The 23458-nt window shown below is 41.8% G+C and overlaps 1 protein-coding gene across 1 annotated transcript in view; it reads right to left on the bottom strand.

Annotated features, from left to right (window-relative positions):
• The window catches only part of LOC122814886 (zinc finger protein 260-like), a 153479-nt gene that overhangs the window by 55853 nt on the left and 74168 nt on the right, over positions 1–23458 (bottom strand). Inside the window, exon 5 of the mRNA XM_044087156.1 lies at positions 20510–20632. Coding sequence (XP_043943091.1) covers positions 20510–20632 — 123 coding nt within the window. The remainder of the gene's footprint in view (positions 1–20509; positions 20633–23458) is intronic.

The raw sequence follows: 23458 nt of genomic DNA, 5'->3' as shown, positions 1-23458 counted from the left end.
ATATGCCTCTTTGTACATTTTATGCCCATATGACCTGCAAAGGGAATATCATGGGCTATGGCTAGAAGCGCCAGATGGTAGGCTCTAGACACTACCAACTGCTGTACTCTCTCACCATCTAACCCTCCCTCAGGGTTCCACTCTCTGTATAGTAACCCTTTGTTCCAGTATATAGATTCCCCCTTTCCTTGAGAATCAGGTGCCTCCCTAGCTACCTGATTCAGGCCTTGCAATGTAGTGTCTGAGAGCTGAGCCTGTCTCAACTCTCTCCTTGTAACCCTTCCCAGCTCCCCTTCCACAGGAAGTCTGGTATCCTCTGACAGTGGTGCCTCACTGTCAGCCTGGGTACTACTACTCATCTCTACCTTTGCAGTCACTCTGTCCAAGGGAACATCAGTACATTCAGTCTTGCTGCTACAGAGTAGCTCCCCCCAAAGTAACCACCTCACCAGTCCTAGCTGCACGTATGTAGTCTGTCTGGGTCTCCCCCAGGCTACCAGACCCACATGCTTGTCTCCTAGCCTGACCTTGTGTCACTGCATGAGCACATGGTACTGCCTCATCCAAATCCTTCCCTCTCAGTACATCTGCAGGATGGTAGTTTAGTACCACTTGTCTCAAGTCAACCTACTATTGGCATTTTGTCTTTTCCACTTACTGGCTCCCTCACCTTTTGTTCCCCATCTTGCCTCCGTGGACTGTATGCCACATGACCCCACTGGTTGCATTCAAAACATTTAACCCTAGCTCCTAGACGTGTACCTGGACTAGTGGCTTCTCCTGCTACTGGCAGATTCTGTTGGGGCAGTCTGTGCTGCTCACCCTGGGTTCCTTTAGACCCATGAGCAGTACTGGGGGTCCCTTTCCTGTGCAGGGCTGCCCTGCATATGCCAGGTATAGGTCCTCCCTTCTTCCCCAACTCATCTGAAGTAGCACATTGTCTATCAGCTAATCAGATCCTCATGTCCTCAGGTAAAGAGCTAAGGGTTTGTTCCCTCACCAAAAGGTCTGCCAGCCCTTCAAAAGTGGTGACCTGACATCCACTCACCCACCTATGGAAATAAGTGCTCAGTTCAGCAACATATTCACACACACTTTCATCTGCCTTGCTCTATGCTCACAAAACTTTTTCCTATACCTTTTAGGTGTTAGCTTAAACAATTCTAACAAATGCTTTTTAACAGCAGTATAATCAAAACATGCATCATCAGACATTTTTGACAAAACAGTTACAGCTTTACCATGGAGTAAGGGGGTCAGGAACCGTACAAAGAGCCTTTGGTCAACACTATACTGTTTGTATGCCCTCTCAAACATACGAATGAACCTATCAAAATGATCCCCCTCTTTAAAGTGCAGAAGAAATTTACTGACCTGTTGTGCTTCTGGGGTCCAGTTACTCCTTCCCCATTACCTCCATGACTCTGGCGAACAGTCAGCATCTCCTTCTCATGCTGCCTCTCCTTTTCCTCAGCTTCCAGGCATAGCAGTTTCTCATTCTCCTCAGCCTGCAAACATCGTAGCTTCTCATTGTCCTTACTCTCTAGATGTCTCAGTCTCTCAGTTGCTTCTGTTTGCACTCCCCTGGCCTCCAACTCAAGTCTCTTTAGCTCCAGATGGATTTTTAAGTTCTCTGCAGAAAGGTTGAGCTGTCCATTCTCCGAGGGTATTATATCTCCACTGCCAGTCTGATTGTCCTCCTGGTTGCTGTTTTCTGATGCAGCTGTAACCAAGGCTGCAATCAGGTCTGCCTTAGTCAGGTTTCCATGCACCAGTCCCCTAGCCTGGCACATCTCCGCCAGCTGGCTCCCTGTCAGCTTTCCATACTCCTCTGCTGACAGGCTGCCTGCGTACCCTGACTAACTAAACTAACAAAAGAAATAAAACAACTGCGATCTGAACTCTGAGTATTCACTGCGTGGCTGATTGAGTACAAAACACCTTCAAAGCTCACTGTACAAAAGCTACAGGAATTCACTCTACCCACACCACTACAAGCCAATTAGTATTTGCCAGCTAATTAATATGTGATGTGGATATCCCACCACTGCCAAACAATTAATATGAGACGCCCGTGCCCTGGCCCAGCAATCGAGAAGCCTCAATCTTCACCACTAACACCAGTGAGGGGCGTCTCATATAGGAGGAAAGGATAACAAATGCACACAGTAAAGTGCAATTTCCCTTAAGAGCACACAGAGATCATAGTCAGTCCGGGGCTGGTCACTCTTGCTCTCCAGGTCCCCAGTAAGACTCCCCACTAGCACAGCTATAGGGTTCAGATCTCAGCCAGCTGGGCAAGCTAAAATCTCCAGCACCCTCTCTGTCCAACCAGTGCTTCATGTCCCTGCCCAAGTAGCTGACACACATTTTGAGATAAAGAGTTTACACAACCGCACAGATACTTCTGGGAAAGGCTGGCACAGGTTCTCCAGCTGTGCCCTTTACCCAGACTATACTGTACCACTGGCCACCACCCAGCTAATATTTATCAGCTACTCAAAGGCCCTTAAAAGGGTGTCCAATTATTACTGTGCATATTATTATCCAATTGGTAGTATCGCCAAGGGCTAAAGCTGTAAGAGTGGCTTTGTACAATTTTACCAAAGGCATGCAAGTACTCTCTACACAAAACAGCCACAGTTAAATGGGTTTAAAAATATTTAATAATAAATAATTAAAAAACACAAGACAATACTTTTTGCTACACAGTCCTAGTGAAGAGTTCAGAGATCACAGAGAAATACTTAAAATAATTCAGTAGTACAGTTCTGACATCACAGAAAAACAGTCTAAACTTTCTAGTTTCTAGCTATTTCTAAGAGAAAACACACTTCTAAAAATAACTTACATATAGAACACAGGCAGAGTGCTGATGAGTTGGATGGTCAAGACAAAAATACATAATGCCCTCTGATTCTCTCTGTTTTTAAAATCACATTCCTGATTCCCATTACATCATTCTTCACACTTCCCTGGGTTCACAGGCTAACAGAAAATACATTTACATTCTTAACATCTTGCAGCTGGTCAGGAAGCAGAGCAATAAAAATACATTTGCATGTTTAAATCTAGCAATTTAACTCTTGGTTAAAACAATAGAAATAATGTCTTCATCTAGACAGGCCAGAGCTGACTTTAGGTCAAAGGGTCACAACATGTTTTACGTGGTCAGCAGAGAGCACTGTTATTACATTTTTTCCAGTTCCACATCTAACAGCAGTTTTTTCCATTTAAGACAACAAGCCTGTGGTTCACATTAATATTTACAGATAACAGAATTATCTCCAAAATTCTATCTGGCTAGACTGGCAGCCTTCACAGAGGCAGTGTCACCAGGCTGCATTCCAAAGGTGCTGTTGCAGCCAGTGGAGGGTTGGCAGGCCAAGCTGCAGTAGTTGGCCCACCTCCCTGTGCTGAGTGCATTTGTTTTGCTGGTAGAAAGGCATGACATCAGAATGGTGTGATTCCAGGCAACCCCCCCCAAAAAAACCCCATAAATAAATAAAGAGAGAGAGAGATAAGGGGTGCGATGAAACAAAAAAGGAAGGAGATGATTAGAACCATAACATGTCACATTCATTCTTTATTAAAAGAAATAGCCATTGATTATTGTAGCTACAGAGCTTTCACGCTCCCCAAATGATTGTGAATTGTTACAAGTTGTTGTTGTGTCTTTCGGCTTATCCCGGTTAGGGGTCGCCACAGCAGAACTTCGGTCCACTAATGATTGGCAATAGATTTTTACGTGCCAAGTTGCCAGCCCTGACGCACAAACTTCAACGAAGGTACGCCCATTCACGCATGTCTCCACACAGAAGACGCTCTAGCTGAGAATCGAACAGGACAACGTCTTACTGTGAGGTGACAATGCTACTGCAGCACCACCACCGCAGTCATTGTGAGTTGTTACAAGTAATCCTTGGAATATATCCATATTCAATACATGTTTTCAAAGATACTACGGAGTATGTTAAAAACTTGGCATTAAAGCCAATGTTACTGCAGTTCAACTGTAAAACAATACCTTCAGGCACAAGCAAATACACCACAGAGGTTGTATAGGATAGAGTGGTATAGATAAGTTCAGCTAGTTCAGAGGGGATGGAGGGAGGGTAACCTGGACTGCAGCAGGGTGAACACTCGAACATCTACATTTATGGTAGGTACAAAACTGTACTATGTTCATCGTGTTACCCTGCTGCAGTCATCACACTTGGGTTGAATCCCAAAGCTAAGGATGGGTGGTGGAGTTAAACAGGGTTAGGAGAAGCTAGTAGGCCCTGCAAAACTGCAGTGGCAAAACCAGCTCTAGTCTTAGAATATAGAGGTAAGTGATAGTGTTTGGTGAAGGTGTGCACTGAACTCCAGGTTGCAGCTTCCAGAATATCCTTGGTTGGCACTCCCCTGAGATAGGCTGCTGATGTAGCTGTAGCCCTGGTGGAGTGGGACCTAATGTTAGCAGGTACCGGTTTCCCATGATGCATGTAGCAGAAACGTATGCAATGTCCTATCCATTTAGAAATGGTCTGTTTTGAGATAGCTTTTCCTTGTGATCCTGCAGCATAGGCTACAAAGAGCTGGTCAGATTTTCTGAAAGCCTTAGTTTTATCCAAGTAGTAACGTAATTGCCTGTGAATGTCCAAAGAGTGCAGGAGTCTTTCTCCTTTGTTCTGGGGATTTGGGAAAAAGGTGGGCAAATGAATGTTTGGGTTAGGGCCACACTGGATACCACCTTTGGCATAAAGGAGGGGTTAGTTCGTAGAGAGATTTTGTCTTGATGAAAAATGAGGAAAGGCTCCACTGCCATTAGTGCCTGTAGCTCTGAGACTCTTCTAGCTGAGGTTATTGCTAGTAGCAGGGCAGTTTTCCATGAAAGAAATTTTAAATCAGCTGAAAAAGCTGGTTCAAAGGGCGGCAGTGTAAGCTTTTCCAGAACAAAGTTGAGATCCCAAGTAGGTGTTGGTGCTCTCCTGGGTGGTCTTATGTTCTTAGCCCCTCTGAGGTACTGTCTTAGGAGTGGATGTGAGAATAAAGGAGGATCCGTGTTGTAATGAGCTGAAATTGCTGAGGCGTGGATCTTAACAGATGAAAAGGAAAGTCCTTTGTGCAACATCTCAGTTAAATATTGTAGAATCTGAGGAATGTTTGGATCAAGGGGATTTTGGCCTTTGCAAAATCTTTTCCATTTGTCTGAATAGGTTTTCCTGGTGCTGGGCCTCCTGGCCTCCAGAATGACATCCATAACAGCTTTGGATAGATGTTTTGGCTGGTTGTTTAGGTAATTTGCCATGCAGCCAGGTTTAAAGTCTTGAGCTGGCTGTGTAGAATCTGATTGTCTCGCTGGGTGAGCAGGTGAGGAATTTGTGGTAAAATCCATGGTGGGCCGTGGGCCATGTTCCTTAGAATTGGATACCAATGCTGGTGTGGCCAGTCTGGTGCAATGAGTATCATTTGTGGCCTCTCTAATCTGACTTTCAGCAGTACCTTTGCTAGAAGAGGCAGTGGAGGAAAGGCATACACTGTTAATGTTTTCCAACTGAATGAGAGGGCGTCCACTTTCCAAACTTGTGGATGGAATGTCCTTGTGCAAAATTTTTGAAGTTGGTAGTTTTGGAGGCTGGCAAACAGATCTATGTCTGGGCGTCCCCATTTTTGAGCTATCATTGCAAATACTTGTGGATCTAGTTTCCACTCGTGTGGATCCATGATGTTTCTGCTTAGGTCGTCTGCCAATGTGTTTTTCTTTCCTGGCAGGAATTGTGCTTGTAATTGAACCTGGTAAGACAGTGCCATGTTCCACAAGGTCATTGCTTGCCTGCATAGAGGGTAGGAATGTGTGCCCCCTTGCTTGTTTATGTACCACATTACTGTGGTATTGTCAGTCTTTATTATTAGTTGTCCTGGGTGCAAGAGGTCCTTGAAAGCTGTTAGGGCATTCTGTACTGCTAGCATTTCTTTTTGATTGATATGCAGATGCCTTTGATCTGTAGTCCATTTGCCCTGAATGCACTGTCCTGCCATGTGTGCTCCCCAGGCATAGACTGATGCATCTGTTGTCATAGTTTGCCTGGCTGTGGGTAAGGTGAAAGGCTGACCCTTGTTGAGGTGACATGCCTCTGCCCACCATAGAAACTCCTGTTGAAGGCAGGGAATGAGTGGTATCATTGTTTCCAAGCTGTGGCTGTGCTGAGTCCATATGCTTTTCAGGTACCATTGTAATTTCCTCATATGCAGTTTTGCAAATGGTATTAGTAGTATGCAAGATGCCATGAATCCCAAGGCCTGCAGAATTTTTCTTGCAGGGAGTTGGGTCTTTGTTGCCATTATTTTGAAATATTGAGTCAGCTGTTGTTGCTTGTCTGGCGTGAGATAAGCCATCTGGGCTGTTGTATTCAAGCTGGCACCCAAGAATATTATGTTTTGTGAGGGCACTAGTTTTGATTTCTTTTCATTTGCTGTGTACCCTAGGCAACTTAGAAGGTGTTTGACAAATGCCAGATGCTTTAAAGGAATGTCCTTGCTTTCTGCTTGAATAAGGCAGTCGTCCAGGTATGGGTATATTTGAATTCCTCTTTGTCTGCAGTATGCAATTACTGGTGCCAGGCATTTTGTGAAGACCCTGGGCGCAGTAGATAAGCCATTTATGGTAAGTGTACACAACTGTTCTATGTTCTTTATGTTTCACTGTTGCAGTCATTACATTTGGGTAGATTCCCAAAGCTATGGTTGGGTGGAGGGAATTATACAGCAGTAGGAGCAGCTATAAGGCCCTGCAGGACAGCAGTGGCAAAGCCAGCTCTGGATTTAGAGAAAAGTGGTAAATAGTAATGCTTGGTGAACGTATGAACCGAGCTCCAGGTAGCAGCTTCTAGAATGTCCCTGGTAGGAACACCTCTGAGAAAGGCTGTAGAGGTAGATGCAGCCCTGGTGGAATGGGATCTGATCCCCTAGGGGATAGTTTTCCCATGGCGCATATAGCAGAAACGAATACAATGGCTTAACCATTTGGAAATGGTTTGCTTTGAAATAGCCTTTCCCTCTACCCCTGCAGCAAATGCCACCAGCAGGTGTTCAGATTTTCTTTGAGATTTTGTCCTGTTTAAGTAAAATCTAAGTTGTCTGTGTACATCCAGTGAATGCAGAATCCACTCCCCCTTGTTCTGCGGATTGGGAAAGAAAGTTGGCAAATGAATGGTCTGATTAAGAGCCACACTGGATACCACCTTAGGCATGAAGGACGGATTGGTCCTGAGAGATACCCTGTCCGCATGAAAAATGATGAAAGGCTCCACTGCCATAAGAGCCTGTAATTCAGAAATCCTTCTAGCTGAAGTGACTGCTAAAAGGAATGCTGTTTTCCAGGAGAGAAATTTTAAGTCTGCAGTAGCAGCTGGCTCGAAAGGAGGGAGAGTGAGCTTTTCCAATACAAAATTGAGGTCCCAGGCAGGGGTTGGAGTTCTCCTGGGTGGTCTTAAGTTTTTGGCCCCTCTGAGATACTGCTTTAGCAGAGGATGAGAGAAGAGGGGAGGTTCTGTGTTGTAATGAGCTAAAATGGCCGAGGCATGGATTTTTATGGAAGAGAAGGACAGGCCCTTGTGAAGCATCTCGGTTAAGTATTGTAAAATCTGAGGAATGTTGGGCACTGCTGTGCTTATCCCTTGAGATTGATTCCAGGCACAGAATCTTTTCCATTTGTCAGCATAAGATTTTCTAGTACTAGGCCTTCTCGCCTCCAAAATGACATCCATCACAGATTTGCTGAGGGATGCTAAGGGTGAATTTAGGTGATTAGCCATGCTGCAAGATACAAAGTTTGGAGCGGAGTGTGCAGAATTTGGTTGTTCTGCTGAGACAATAAGTAAGGTGTCTGAGGCAGGTGCCACGGTGGAAGGTGTGACCCATTGCGCAGGAGTGGGTACCAGTGTTGGCGGGGCCAATCTGGAGCAATCAAAATCATTTTTGGTTTACCCTGTTTGACTTTTAGTAGAACTTTGGAGAGCAGAGGCAGAGGGGGAAAGGCATAGACTGATAGTTTTTTCCAGCTGAAGGATGGAGCATCCACTTTCCAGACTTTTTTTGTGATGAGTTCTTGTGCAAAATTTGTCCAACTGATAGTTCTGAGGTGAGGCAAAAAGATCTATGTCTGGGCTCCCCCATTTGCATGTCAAAATGTTGAAAATCCGTGGTTCGAGTCTTCATTTGTGTGGATCCATGAGATTTCTGCTTAGTTCGTCTGCCAGATTATTCAGCTTTCCTTCAAGAATTGAGCTTGTAGTTGTACTTGATAGGTCAAGGCTGTTTTCCACAATGCCATGGTTAGTCTGCAAAGGGGGTAGGAGTGTGTACCCCCCTGCTTGTTTATGTACCACATAACCGTGGTGTTGTCTGTCTTTATCATTAATTGTCGTGGATAAAGGTAGTCCTTGAAAGCTGCCAGTGCATTCTGTATGGCTAGCATTTCTTTTTGATTGATATGAAGGTGCATTTGATTTGGGCTCCATTTGCCCTGAATGCACTTCCCTGCCAGATGTGCACCCAAGCATAGTCTGATGCATCTGTAGTTAGGGTTTGGGTGGCAGGGGGTGGTGTGAATGGCAGTCCCTTGTTCTGGTGGCAGGCCTCTGCCCACCATAGGAACTCTAGGTGCAGGCAAGGTATGATAGGAATCATTGTTTCCAGGCTGTGACAATGCTGACTCCATAAACTTTTTAAGTACCACTGAAGTTTCCTCATATGCAGTCTTGCATATGGAATTAGAAGAATGCAGGAGGCCATGAACCCCAAGGCTTGCAGTATTTGTCTAGCAGATAGCAGGGTTTTTGTGGCCACCTGTTTGAAGTAAGTCACCAAATGAATTTGCTTTTCTGGCATAAGGAAAGCCATCTGGGCAGTTGTATTCAAGCCTGCACCCAGGAATGTAATTTTTTGAGAGGGTACCAGTTGTGATTTCTTTTCGTTTATATAGTGTACCCTAGACAAGTTAGAACCCTTTTTACAAACGCCAGATGTTTTAGAAGAATGTCCCTGTTTTCTGCCTGAATTAGACAATCGTCCAGGTATGGATATATTTGAAAGTTTCTTTGCCTGCAAAATGCAATCACTGGTGCCAGGCACTTTGTAAAGACCCTGGGCGCAGTAGATAAGCCAAAGGGCAGTGTAGAGAACTGGTAATGCAAGTAGCCTGCTTTGAAGCGGAGGTATCTTCTGCAAGATTCCCTGATTGGGATATGCAAGTAAGCCTCTTTTAAATCTAGAGTTGCCAACCAGGCATCTTTGCCTAGCATATGAAGTAACTGTTGAAGAGTCAGCATCTTGAATTTTGGAATGTCTAGAAAGGTGTTTAGAGTAGACAAGTCCAGAATTGGACGCCATGATTTGTCTTTTCTGGGTACCAGGAAAAGTCTTAAACCTTGTCCCTTTTCATCTTCTGGTACTGGCTGAATAGCCCTCATGCTCATGAGGGAAAGTACTTGTTTATGGGCTTCTGCCCACTGATTTGGGGGCAGGTCTGGCCATCCGTTTGGAATTGGCAATGTGTGGAAATGAAATCTGTATCTCTGGGATACTATATTTAAAACCCATTTGTCCTGGGTTATAAGTTGCCAGTTTCTTGTATGAAGAGCCAGTTTTCCCCCCAAAGGGGCGGCTAAAAGATAAGTGCTTGGTAAGTGTAAAGGGAAGTCATTGAGACTGCTTACCATAGAGAGGTGTCTTGTTGTTTTCAGATTTGGAAGAGGAGGCACCCCATTGTTTTGTTCTAAAAGTCCCTTGGGACTGAAACCTGGAGCTTTTGGAATGTCTGGGTTTGGCTTGAGTGGCTCTTGAAGGGACTGGAAAGGACCAGTTCTTAGTAGGCCAGTGCCTACTAAATCTTGGAGGTTGCACTTGTAAGAAATCTTTCACAGTTTGCATAGATTTAGCTTCATCTTCCATCTTTTTTAGAACTTCTTCAGCCTTATTACCAAAGAGACGGTCCTGTTGTAAAGGAGCATCTAAAACTTACACGATCAGGCAGATTTTGTTCTTTGAGCCAAGCATGCCTTCTTAGCACAAACCCAGTTACAGCAGCCCTGCAAGAGGCCTCCAAAGAATCAAAACCACATTGCAAAGTATGTTTCCCAACTTGTTCAGCTGAATGCAATAAATCCTGTTAATCTTTATTTTCCACACAATCAGAAATCAACATCATTTCTGTTTTAGCAGTCCCATGATATGCTGTTGATATTTTAGCATATGAAATTGACAGTTTAACGCCCCGATTGCCAAGGTTGCAGAAGTGTAAACCTTCCTACCCCATCTATCCAACGCCCTGGAATCTCTATCAGAAGGGGTAGGAATTTAGCAGTAGAAGCCTTAATGCCCTTGGGACCCTGAGAAATGGTTTCAGGATCTGCAACATGATTTTTGAAAAGGAATTTATGGGAGTCAGGAACCCTGTAGTATCTGCCTGGCTTAGAAGGAGCTGGAGGCAGAGAATCAGGAGCTATACTAGATTCTGAAAAAACATCATCAACAATGTCTAGAACAGGAGGTATAGAAAAAGGCCTATTCTGAGGGAGAAGAAGAAAATCCCTAAATCTCTTTTTAGATTCAGAAAACTCCTGACTTTCCCAGTGGAAATGTTCCCTTAGGGTATGTAAAGTTTCCCCAAAACAAAAATCCTCAGGGGGAGAAGCACAAGGAATGAAATCCTCCACATCAGAGTCCTCATAAGTAGGTATAGACAATTCCTGTTCATTAGAAGAGTCAGAAGAAATAGAATCCTGTTCAGAAGATTCATAATCAATGTCTTGCCTAGGCCTCTTAGAAGGGGGGTGTGGCTACCCCTGATCAGAGTAATTAAATCTTCAGCCATTTTGATCATTTGTTTTTGGGCATAGGGGCCTACACACATGGCCCAGGCATCGTTTTTAGGCATAGAGGCCTGCACACGTGGCCCAGGCATTGTTTTTTTAGGCATAGGTCGAGATTTTGGCCTTAGTTATGAAGATGGCGTCGGTCCAATATACAAATCTGTAGGCCTGAAAACACCCTCAGAAGCCGTGCCTGCACAGCGGCTCTGGACCTATCCAAGGTAGAGACATCCGTGGGTTCCATAACTGAAGTATCTTGCGGCATACCGGACTCCGAATGGGTCTCAGTAGAGGCCTGCGAATCAGAAGTAGCGGGTATCTGGGGCTGCGAAAACGCCTCACCGAGTACCAGCGAACTGGTGACTGGCTTAGGAGAAGCATCGTCGGCAGTTTTGGACCTCAACAGCCTGTCTCTGTCTTTTTCTTTGCATTTTTTTAGGTATTCCGGTAGTTGGATTGCTAACCGATGACATTTCTGGATAATTAAAGCGTGAGCCAAAGTATTTAGAAGCAAAAATGTACCGACGTTTGATAGTGCACTGATTAAATAAAGCACAAAACCGACAACAAGGTACGTTGTGGTCAGGGCCTAGGCAAGGAATACAGTACAAATAAAAATCCTTATGAGGTATTTGCTTTCCACAAGTAATACAATTATTAACTTTTATGAGCAAGAAAAAGTTTCTCCAATGGGGTACTTAGCTTTTTAGTTGAAGACTTTGGATCTGAAACTCAAAAACGAAAATTTCAGGAGTCGGCCGACCGGCACTTGCAAACTGCTTCTGCTTTGGGTACCGCACGACAAGAAAAAATGATGTAATGGTGTCGGCTGCATGCTTTATACCCCTGACGACCTGACGTCATGGAAGAAGGGACAGCAACCGACGTAGGACCCAAGACTTTGTTAATCAGGCCGACTGAGGGCAACCTGCCAGCAGATTACCCAAATGTAATGACTGCAACAGTGAAACATGAAGAACATCTAATACCTGACAACATATTGGAAACAGATAGACCTGCATAACTTTAGTAATAGAGTTTTTAGAGTTATGATACATACCTCACTATACATTCTGTTTTAGTTATAAATGGGTGCTGCCTGCTGTGCAATGCTGCTAAGCATGTTTGTGCTTTAGAAGGTGAATGAAATTAATTTTTTCACTTTTTCTTAAGCAGTGAACCATGTTTGTGCTATGCTGCGTGCCACACATGTGGTAAAGGCAAAACAATAAATAAATAAATCAAAGGTAAAAAGGAAAACAAAGGTTAAAAAATTAGACAGCTCTGGATTAGTACCAGAGTACTGCACTTCTACAACACAGTTGTTGTGAGTTATCTGTCTTTGCCACAGATACAGCTTTGTAATATAAATCACATAAGGTGCACAGAAGCACTTCACATTTCAAATATCCAGCATTAAACAGTTCATACAGTTGGACATTCTCAGTAGATTGTACATGCATAGATAACATTTAGTGGAACAAGAGATCACACAATATTTATGAATATGTTTGCAAAACTGCAGCTCTGCCTTCACTTTGTGTACTGGGAATCCTTCCCTTATCTCTGCTTTACTATCTGACACGCAATCTCTAGTGCATATGCTCTCATTTTTCTTTCAAGGTGTGATAAAATACATCACAGTGAACAACCCTTTTTAGCAAAGGCTGAAAACCAGTGCTGTTATGCCAAAGAAATATACATGTGGGGTGCTTGGTTTTGCTCAAATGCACTCTGCAGTTAGTTCCACAAAGTGTATCCTCACTGACATACTCAATTCAGTGAAAGGTGTCTGTACATTACTCTGTTTTGCTTCAGTCACAGTAATCATTCACAGTTGCAAGCCATTAGCACCTAACAATAGTGTAGAGGCTATACAATGTTTACATCTGCTACACAAAGTCAAAAGTTTGGTATTCAGCAATTCTAATGAGTTCACTCCTCATTTGCATCTTCAGAGTGCTGGATCTACACTAAATGGTAACCATGTAGCTAGGGTACTTGAAGGTGAGGAGATTATTTTGAGAGAGAGAAGATTGTGACTGCTATTTCTATGAAGCAGATTCTTCTGCAAAGAAACATACATTTTGCCAAATTATGTTTCTCTTATTCTACTACATTTGCATTCTAACATTAGGAATATATTTATATAGTCAGTAGAAAACTAGGGGTGTTCATCTGTATGCACTGCTTATACTTCACTGTAGGCACAGGAAGTTCTTGCACTGCCTTACACTTGTGACATGGGAAGCTTATGCTTACAGCACAGTATGCTGTTACTATTTGCTTTTGCAATTTCACATGGTATTGGAGACAACTGTACTGTGTTTTCCATCCAATGCAAGAGGGGTTGTACATGTGGCTAATCGTGATCGTAGACTTCTCAGATGTCCCAGGGCAACCTACACAACACTGACTCTGGTATTAGACAAAGTGTGGGTGAGGTGCCACACAAGAGGGTTGGTAGAGGTGCTCGGAGAAGGCCTGTTGTCTGCCCTCCACCTGATCCTGGTATGTTATTAAGTGTCACGTGAAGTATGTATAGGGCCATCAAGGAAGCACGGGTACATTCCACTATGGCCTCCAAGGCTATGGTTAGAGTACTAGATATGGCACAATCTGATGTGCATAACTGTCTCCCACCAGGTGTGGGAGTTGTGGTAACTGCTGGGGTTGCCAGCACACACATTCAGGATGATTCCTCTAGCATTACACATGACCCAACAGTTACTGGAGTGGAACCCCTTTCTGTTGAAGTAGACCCTTTCCTGTTCCCTGGGTGGTGATTTGATTTCAGTGTGGGTGCAGTCTACTGCACTCAAGACTTCAGGGAAGTGTGCTACAAGGTAGAGCTTCTGCATAGCTTTAGCTCTGCCCTCAGTGGGAGAGGGGAAATATATACAGTCACTGCCATACTGTAGCACAGCATTCAGGATTTGGTGTAGAATCCTGAATGCTGATGGCTGTGATAACCCCAGAATGTCCTCTGTGGGTCTCTAAAAGGTTTCTACAGTTAAAATTCTAAGTGCTACACATCCCTTGGTCTCCACAAGTATTGTTCCCCTCAGTTTGCCCTTGGTCTCAGGTGAAGATGACAGAGATTTCAGAGTTCCTGGAGTGTGTCTCTAGTCACACTGTAGCACTCTATGTCCACTTCATGCAGACCATGGAAAGTTAAACAGGGTCTAAATACCCTTCTCCCTCTTGGCCTAGGTCTATCAGCAGCAGCATTAGACACTTGAGCCTGCTGCACATACACATGCAGACGAGCAGCAGCAGCATTAGACACTTGAGCCTGCTGCACATACACATGCAGACGAGCAGCAGCATTAGACACTTGAGCCTGCTGCACATACACATGCAGACGAGCAGCAGCAGCATTAGACACTTGAGCCTGCTGCACATACACATGCAGACGAGCAGCAGCAGCATTAGACACTTGAGCCTGCTGCACATACACATGCAGACGAGCAGCAGCAGCATTAGACACTTGAGCCTGCTGCACATACACATGCAGAAGAGCAGCAGCAGCATTAGACACTTGAGCCTGCTGCACATACACATGCAGACGAGCAGCAGCAGCATTAGACACTTGAGCCTGCTGCACATACACATGCAGAAGAGCAGCAGCAGCAGCATTAGACACTTGAGCCTGCTGCACATACACATGCAGAGCAGCAGCAGCATTAGACACTTGAGCCTGCTGCACATACACATGCAGAAGAGCAGCAGCAGCATTAGACACTTGAGCCTGCTGCACATAAACATGCAGACGAGCAGCAGCAGCAGCATTAGACACTTGAGCCTGCTGCACATACACATGCAGAAGAGCAGCAGCAGCATTAGACACTTGAGCCTGCTGCACATACACATGCAGACGAGCAGCAGCAGCATTAGACACTTGAGCCTGCTGCACATACACATGCAGACGAGCAGCAGCAGCATTAGACACTTGAGCCTGCTGCACATACACATGCAGAAGAGCAGTAGAAGCATTGAAAACTTGAGACTGCTGCACATACACATGCAGAAGAGCAGCAGCAGCATTAGACACTTGAGCCTGCTGCACATACACATGCAGACGAGCAGCAGCAGCATTAGACACTTGAGCCTGCTGCACATACACATGCAGACGAGCAGCAGCAGCATTAGACACTTGAGCCTGCTGCACATACACATGCAGACGAGCAGCAGCAGCATTAGACACTTGAGCCTGCTGCACATACACATGCAGACAAGCAGCAGCAGCATTAGACACTTGAGCCTGCTGCACATACACATGCAGACGAGCAGCAGCAGCATTAGACACTTGAGCCTGCTGCACATACACATGCAGACGAGCAGCAGCAGTATTAGACACTTAAGCCTGCTGCACATACACATGCAGACGAGCAGCAGCAGCATTAGACACTTGAGCCTGCTGCACATACACATGCAGATGAGCAGCAGCAGCGTTAGACACTTGAGCCTGCTGCACATACACATGCAGATGAGCAGCAGCAGCGTTAGACACTTGAGCCTGCTGCACATACACATGCAGAAGAGCAGCAGCAGCCCTTAACATTCTCTATTTCCTGTGCAGTTTCTGTGGCTTTATTCCAAAAGGTTTTGGAAGTACAGGGCAGATGGCTACATGGAATGCACCGGATTCCATTATAACTTTCTGAATAGCTCTTCCATCTTGGACTGGTTGATTAGCAATATAATTGAGCTGCTTATGAACTAATTAGCATGCCAAGATGTTTACTGGGTTGCATGGCTCTAAACGTCATTAGAGCCGTTTACTGAGTACAAATCTGAGCATTACCATGTGCACATAATTGACATGACCGAACCATGTAGGGTTTATCAAATCCAGCTCCCTGTCTTGTTTGCGTAAAACTGTCTGTAAGTACTAATTATTCATTTATAACCATTAAGGATAATATTTCTGTTGCAAGTTTTAGCAAAGAAACAGCTATCTGGAGCTTAGCTTTTTCTATATATAGCCTGTCTATTTTTATTGCTTTTTTTATTTCTGTTTGTGTAACAAACTATATGTGTTTTATTTTGTAATTGCACCATTTTCTGTATTGTTTAATAAATCAACTTTATTATCTGAGAAGAGGGTAAACATTTAAACTGTTAAAACACTCTATGGCACATATTTCCCATTAAAATGCTAACTGGTGTACTTCATTATTTGACTTGATTTAGAGCAACTATGTAACGGGGGTCTCTGGTCCTAACTCAGACTTGTGGTAGAACTATCATGCCAGGAAGAAAACTATGGGGAACTGGAGGAGTCTGTCAGCTTTCACTAGGAGGTGTGTGTGTGTGTGTGTGTGTGTGTGTGTGTGTGTGTGTGTGTGTGTGTGTGTGTGTGTGTGTGTGTGTGTGTGTGTGTCTGTAAATAATACCATGTGTGAAGGGCAGTTTCATGGATAAAATGAACACTGGACGACACTGGTTCAAAGAGAGAATGGTGGAAGGTTCTGAGAGTGTTTGGCCAAACACCCAGCTCTGTAAATGGCAAATGTTCAATTTGTGGAAGCTCATATCCAGGAGAGATGTGCATATTCCTTTTATGTTCTTGGGGACAGACTGTAGCTTACAAATTATTATTGAGATAGACTTGTGCACACTTTCCTGCTTTTCCTTCACTTCAGCTGGTGGAATTCAAACCCTACTAGTGACTGACAACATAAGTGGTGGCATCCTGTCCCCTTGAGCTCACAACGGTGGCAGTGGTACCCTATCACCCCACTACTCATAATTGCTTGCAATGTAATGATACTTAATATCTGGAAATATAATTAATAGTTAATGCAAACTACTAACTTCATGCTAAGGTGGGTGAGGGAGCTAAAGGATGTTACAGAACAATCAATAAAATTAAATTTGGTAGGCTGTCTGGGGGCCAGTCATGAAAAGTAATTGTGAATTTAATAAAATCTGAGGCCAGGCCATTTATAGGTTACTGAGAACTGCAAGGACTTGTGAGGGCTGTTGCTGAAGGCAATCCAGATAGGTTTGTTTGAAAATGTATAACAGTAAGATGGGCAAACTGTCAACTTTTAGGTGAAACGTAAACAGATGTACTAGTCCAGTAAAAAGGAAAAGGGTATTGGTGGCCATAAAAACATAGATGGCCATGATGACAGCACTATAGGAGACTCATCTTAACATGCCCATGATGACAGCACTACAGGAGACTCACCTTGATAATACGAAACACCTGAAATTACAAAGATATGGAATTAGACTGGCAGTATGTGCCTTCTATCTGAAGGGTAGAAAATGGGTTGTTTTTCCCCTCATATTTACTTTGGAGTAAAAGAAAGATTCAATAATTGTGTAAAAGACACCCTGCAGACCCTCCTCCAGGGATTGTCAGTAAAAGATGGGAAGAATAGGGATTTATTCAAATGTGAGTTCAAGAAAAGAGTTATCCAATGTACAAAACAACAAAGGGCAATAGAAACAGCTAAGTGTAAACTGGCGTGGGATGAGATAAGAAGACTGAAGTTAAGGTGTGGGGACCTGCTACCACATGAGGAACCTAACTTAAATATGTCAAGAAACATTTTCACACAGTGGCTCTTAAAAGTGTTCATTTTAATACACCCAGAGTACTAAAAAAAAAGACCAGTATATAGACTCAAGCTCCTACTACCAGCAGAATACCCAAAGGACCTGCTGAAATACTTGTGGTGTTAATGGACTTTGACATGTCCTTCTATACAGAAGAGGAGAACCTAGTGCATTTACTAAGGATTGCAGAAGTCCTTAAAAAGACAAATTTACCTAAGTTAATATAGTACCAGGGCTAGGGATCTGATCTGTCCCATATCTCAAGAGGAAGTGAAAGAAGCTTTGAAGTCACAAACAGCAAATAAGCCACCAGGGACTAATGGCAAACATATAGTGATATGGAAACTACTGGATGCAACTGTATGTAAGCTTTTGGCAAAGCTAATAAATTAAACAACTGAAAGTCATAGACCATCAGACCCCAGGTGAGGGACAGTGATGTCAGTCATATCAAATGGGTGTAAGAATGCTCTTCTTCCACCCTCCTCATGACTCACATCTGTGTTAAAACATAATTACAAGGTGGTTATCGATGTAATGGGAAAATAGGTGTCAGCTATACTGCCTGATTTGATTCACAATGATCAGTGTGGGTTTGTGCAGGAGGCACTAGGGTGGATAAGCAGGTGCAAATTCCTGTTTTGGAGACACACACATTCCCAAGGCACAGTGAGGTATTGGTATCAGATATTAGATGGTGATTCTGTACTAATCTGGCAGAAAGCACAAGGTAGATTCCAGTTATCACCAAATGTGTGACTTAGTCATTCACTAATAGAAGGGAAAATTAAAACAGTAAATTGTGTAAAATGCCAAAACATTTTGATCTAGAAGTGAAAAACTTAATTAAGGACACAAGGGTGATTAAATGATGGGAAGGTCCTTAGTTCAAGTCAGAGTGACCCGTAATGAGAAGATCGTCTATGACTACAACAAAGAATCGATGGGAAAGGTTGTTCAAAACTAACTGCTGGACATATAATACAGGACAGACAGAGGAGGGGTATATGCCATTTAGCTTTGCCCAAATTTGAAAAGATTTAAACATGAAATCCAACAAATTGCAAAGCAGGTATTAGGAATACATGATTTTAATTCCCACAGAAGATAAAGACTGTAATCAACATGCAAAATGTTTTATTATTTCTACTAGCCAAAAAATGAATAGTAGACACTGGAAGTCTATAGTTGTACCTCTGATGAGGGAGCTGACAGCTTTGTTGACAACAAAAGTTCAACAAATAAAAGACAAATGCAAAATTTCTCAATAATGGCCCCCGGATGTTGGAGTTAAATGCACGCATTATAGTACTATTACCGATACAGGTGATAGTGGTTGCATTAACACACCCTCAGCCAGCTAAACTACATTACAAAGACTGTGAAATTCTTAAAGTAGTAAGAGTGTGAACTGAAAGCAAGCAGATGTTTCACAAAATGGTTACTATGGTTTCTCTTATCAACTTTTGTATATTTTTGTCTCAGAGTACAATAAGTTGATAGTCAGATGGGGGATGATTTACATACAATGTGGAGTATGCACTTTACTGTTTGAGGTATAGCTCAGAGCTGAAGGCTTATATTCACTGATCCTGCTGGTTTTCTGTTAAACAGAACAATTTAGAATTTCAAAAATTTGCTTCAACTGCTTTAGATGTCTGGTAGGTACAGGATCTAACTGCGTATATCAATAAGGTTGGAACTCTGCTACACAGAGATTGCTACAGGGGATTAAAATATTCTTTAAGGTGAAATTATGTCTCAATTGTACATGAAGGATTTTTTAAATAGTAAAAGCGCAGAAACTTCTTTTTTCTTCCACTGTTCACATATTACGACAATTGTGCAAGTTTCTTCCTTGCCATCCTCAAATTATGGCACTGTTATTCTTCTGGCCATTGTCACTCCCCTTTCATAAACCACTGCATGATTCACAGTGGGATGCTAATGGCCCCTCCATTAACTTTTCCTCTCTGTCCTCCAAAACCCCAAACTCCAAAGATGCATATTTTCCTTGCATTCCGTCCATCAAACATTACAAGTAAAATCAAGCTGCTGCCTCTGCAACTACCTTGCTAGTCTCTATCCACTGGTAAATCTACTTCTGTTACCACTACAAAAATCCTGGTATTATCAGCAAACAAGATAACCTCACAGTTCTACACCTATGCGTTCTCCAACACAAACTTGTTGCAAAGGATTGTTCCCAGCACAGAACCCTGCTCCTTCATACTACTTAAATGCTTTCCCACATAGAGCCCCAAGGCTAATACCTCTGCTTTGAATTAGTTTCCTATCTGTACATCCATTTTTAAAACCAAAATAATGTCCTTACATTTTTTCAACTTACTACAAGATGCAGTATCAGAGGCCTTTTGGACATTCTCATTCACTACGTACAAATGTCTCTCCATTGTTCACCTTCGCAATGACTCAGTAAAGTAACAGAGCAAGTTTAAAACATCTTTTGTATTAAGGCAATCATTGTGCCCTATGTAAGAAAATTCCCTAGGAACTATACCAGCGTACCCTACAGAATCCATCTTATAAACGTTTGGAGATGGGAGCATGACTAACTGGTCTATAATTAGTGTCTCGGCATTTACATACAAACTAATTATTAAAATATCAGTTAATGAAGTTGCAAAATCTTAAATATATGATGATTATAACAAGAGGTTAGAAGTTGCTACCCCATGTCTCTGACCAGTTCCTTAATTTACTGTCAGTCGCAGCGAAACTCAAACCAATTCATAATCCATGCTGTGTACCAGACATTACACTGGTTGCGTCTGATCTCCATATCAGACATTACACTGGTTGCGTCTGATCTCCATATCAGACATTACATGGTAATGTCTACAGTGTGTGTGTGTGTGTGTGTGTGTGTGTGTGTGTGTGTGTGTGTGTGTGTGTGTGTGTGTGTGTGTGTGCGCATGTAAAACAAGAATTTTCTGTTTATTACTATACAAGTTTTGCAAGATTGTTGTGTTAAAAACATTGTTTTTTACTTCTATCTAAATAATGTTTTGTGTGCAAATTGAACAGACACAATGAGAAGATACCAGCCATCTACGTACTGCAAGTGGGATCATCACACACACTCATACGAGGTAGGGTGTATGCTCCTTCCAAAGATTCAGCTACAAGTTTGTCATGTTTTCCAATTAGTAGCAACAGTTCATCCTTTGGGATGTTGTATCCTGCACAAAGGAAAAGAGGAGAAATGTAACTAAAATATTACTCAAAAACATGCTATAGCATTTAAGATCAAACTGCAAGTTCCTGAATCAGAAGCTTACTTATAAAGGACCCACATATGTAAACAGATGTAGTAATGTACAATCACACATAAGTAAAACGGCTCTAGTAATGTATGATCACACAAGTAAAATAGCTGTAGCAATGTACGATCACACATCAAGCAACGTATGATCACACAAGTAAAACAGCTGTAGTAATGTACAATCACACATAAGTAAAACAGCTGTAGTAATATACAATCACACATAAGTAAAACAGCTGTAGTAATGTACAATCACACATAAGTAAAACAGCTGTAGTAATGTACAATCACACAAGTAAAACAGCTGTAGTAATGTACAATCACACATAAGTAAAACAGCTGTAGTAATGTACAATCACACAAGTAAAACAGCTGTAGTAATGTACAATCACACATAAGTAAAACAGCTGTAGTAATGTACAATCACACATAAGTAAAACAGCTGTAGTAATGTACAATCACACATAAGTAAAACAGCTGTAGTAATGTACAATCACACAAGTAAAACAGCTGTAGTAATGTACAATCACACATAAGTAAAACAGCTGTAGTAATGTACAATCACACAAGTAAAACAGCTGTAGTAATGTACAATCACACATAAGTAAAATGGCTCTAGTAATGTATGATCACACAAGTAAAATAGCTGTAGCAATGTACGATCACACATCAAGCAATGTATGATCACACAAGTAAAACAGCTGTAGTAATGTACAATCACACAAGTAAAACAGCTGTAGTAATGTACAATCACACAAGTAAAACAGCTGTAGTAATGTACAATCACACATAAGTAAAACAGCTGTAGTAATGTACAATCACACAAGTAAAACAGCTGTAGTAATGTACAATCACACATAAGTAAAACAGCTGTAGTAATGTGCAATCACACATAAGTAAAACAGCTGTAGTAATGTACAATCACACATAAGTAAAACAGCTGTAGTAATGTACAATCACACATAAGTAAAACAGCTGTAGTAATGTACAATCACACAAGTAAAACAGCTGTAGTAATGTACAATCACACATAAGTAAAACAGCTGTAGTAATGTACAATCACACATAAGTAAAACAGCTGTAGTAATGTACAATCACACATAAGTAAAACAGCTGTAGTAATGTACAATCACACAAGTAAAACAGCTGTAGTAATGTACAATCACACATAAGTAAAACGGCTCTAGTAATGTATGATCACACAAGTAAAATAGCTGTAGCAATGTACGATCACACATCAAGCAATATACAATCACACATAAGTAAAACAGCTGTAGTAATGTACAATCACACAAGTAAAACAGCTGTAGTAATGTACAATCACACATAAGTAAAACGGCTCTAGTAATGTATGATCACACAAGTAAAATAGCTGTAGCAATGTACGATCACACATCAAGCAATGTACAATCACACAAGTAAAACAGCTGTAGTAATGTACAATCACACATAAGTAAAACAGCTGTAGGAATGTACAATCACACATAAGTAAAACAGCTGTAGTAATGTACAATCACACATAAGTAAAACAGCTGTAGTAATGTACAATCACACATAAGTAAAACAGCTGTAGTAATGTACAATCACACATAAGTAAAACAGCTGTAGTAATGTACAATCACACATAAGTAAAACGGCTCTAGTAATGTATGATCACACAAGTAAAATAGCTGTAGCAATGTACGATCACACATCAAGCAATGTATGATCACACAAGTAAAACAGCTGTAGTAATGTACAATCACACAAGTAAAACAGCTGTAGTAATGTACAATCACACATAAGTAAAACAGCTGTAGTAATGTACAATCACACATAAGTAAAACAGCTGTAGTAATGTACAATCACACATAAGTAAAACAGCTGTAGTAATGTACAATCACACATAAGTAAAACAGCTGTAGTAATGTACAATCACAAAAGTAAAACAGCTATAGTAATGTACAATCACACATAAGTAAAACAGCTGTAGTAATGTACAATCACACATAAGTAAAACAGCTGTAGTAATGTACAATCACATAAGTAAAACAGCTGTAGTAATGTACAATCACACGTAAGTAAAACAGCTGTAGTAATGTACAATCACACATAAGTAAAACAGCTGTAGTAATGTACAATCACACATAAGTAAAACAGCTGTAGTAATGTACAATCACACATAAGTAAAACAGCTGTAGTAATGACAATCACACATAAGTAAAACGGCTCTAGTAATGTATGATCACACAAGTAAAATAGCTGTAGCAATGTACGATCACACATCAAGCAATGTACAATCACACATAAGTAAAACAGCTGTAGTAATGTACAATCACACACAAGTAAAACAGCTGTAGTAATGTACAATCACACAAGTAAAACAGCTGTAGTGATGTACAATCACACATAAGTAAAACAGCTGTAGTAATGTACAATCACACATAATTAAAACGGCTCTAGTAATGTATGATCACACAAGTAAAATAGCTGTAGCAATATACGATCACACATCAAGCAATGTATGATCACACAAGTAAAACAGCTGTAGTAATGTACAATCACACAAGTAAAACAGCTGTAGTAATGTACAATCACACATAAGTAAAACAGCTGTAGTAATGTACAATCACACATAAGTAAAACAGCTGTAGTAATGTACAATCACATATAAGTAAAACAGCTGTAGTAATGTACAATCACACGTAAGTAAAACAGCTGTAGTAATGTACAATCACACATAAGTAAAACAGCTGTAGTAATG

The sequence above is a fragment of the Protopterus annectens genome, chromosome 11.part0 (genome assembly GCF_019279795.1).
Source record: "Protopterus annectens isolate FY-2018-M chromosome 11.part0, PAN1.0, whole genome shotgun sequence".
In the NCBI taxonomy this organism is placed as follows: domain Eukaryota; kingdom Metazoa; phylum Chordata; order Ceratodontiformes; family Protopteridae; genus Protopterus; species Protopterus annectens.
This window is presented reverse-complemented; position numbering and strand designations above follow the sequence as displayed.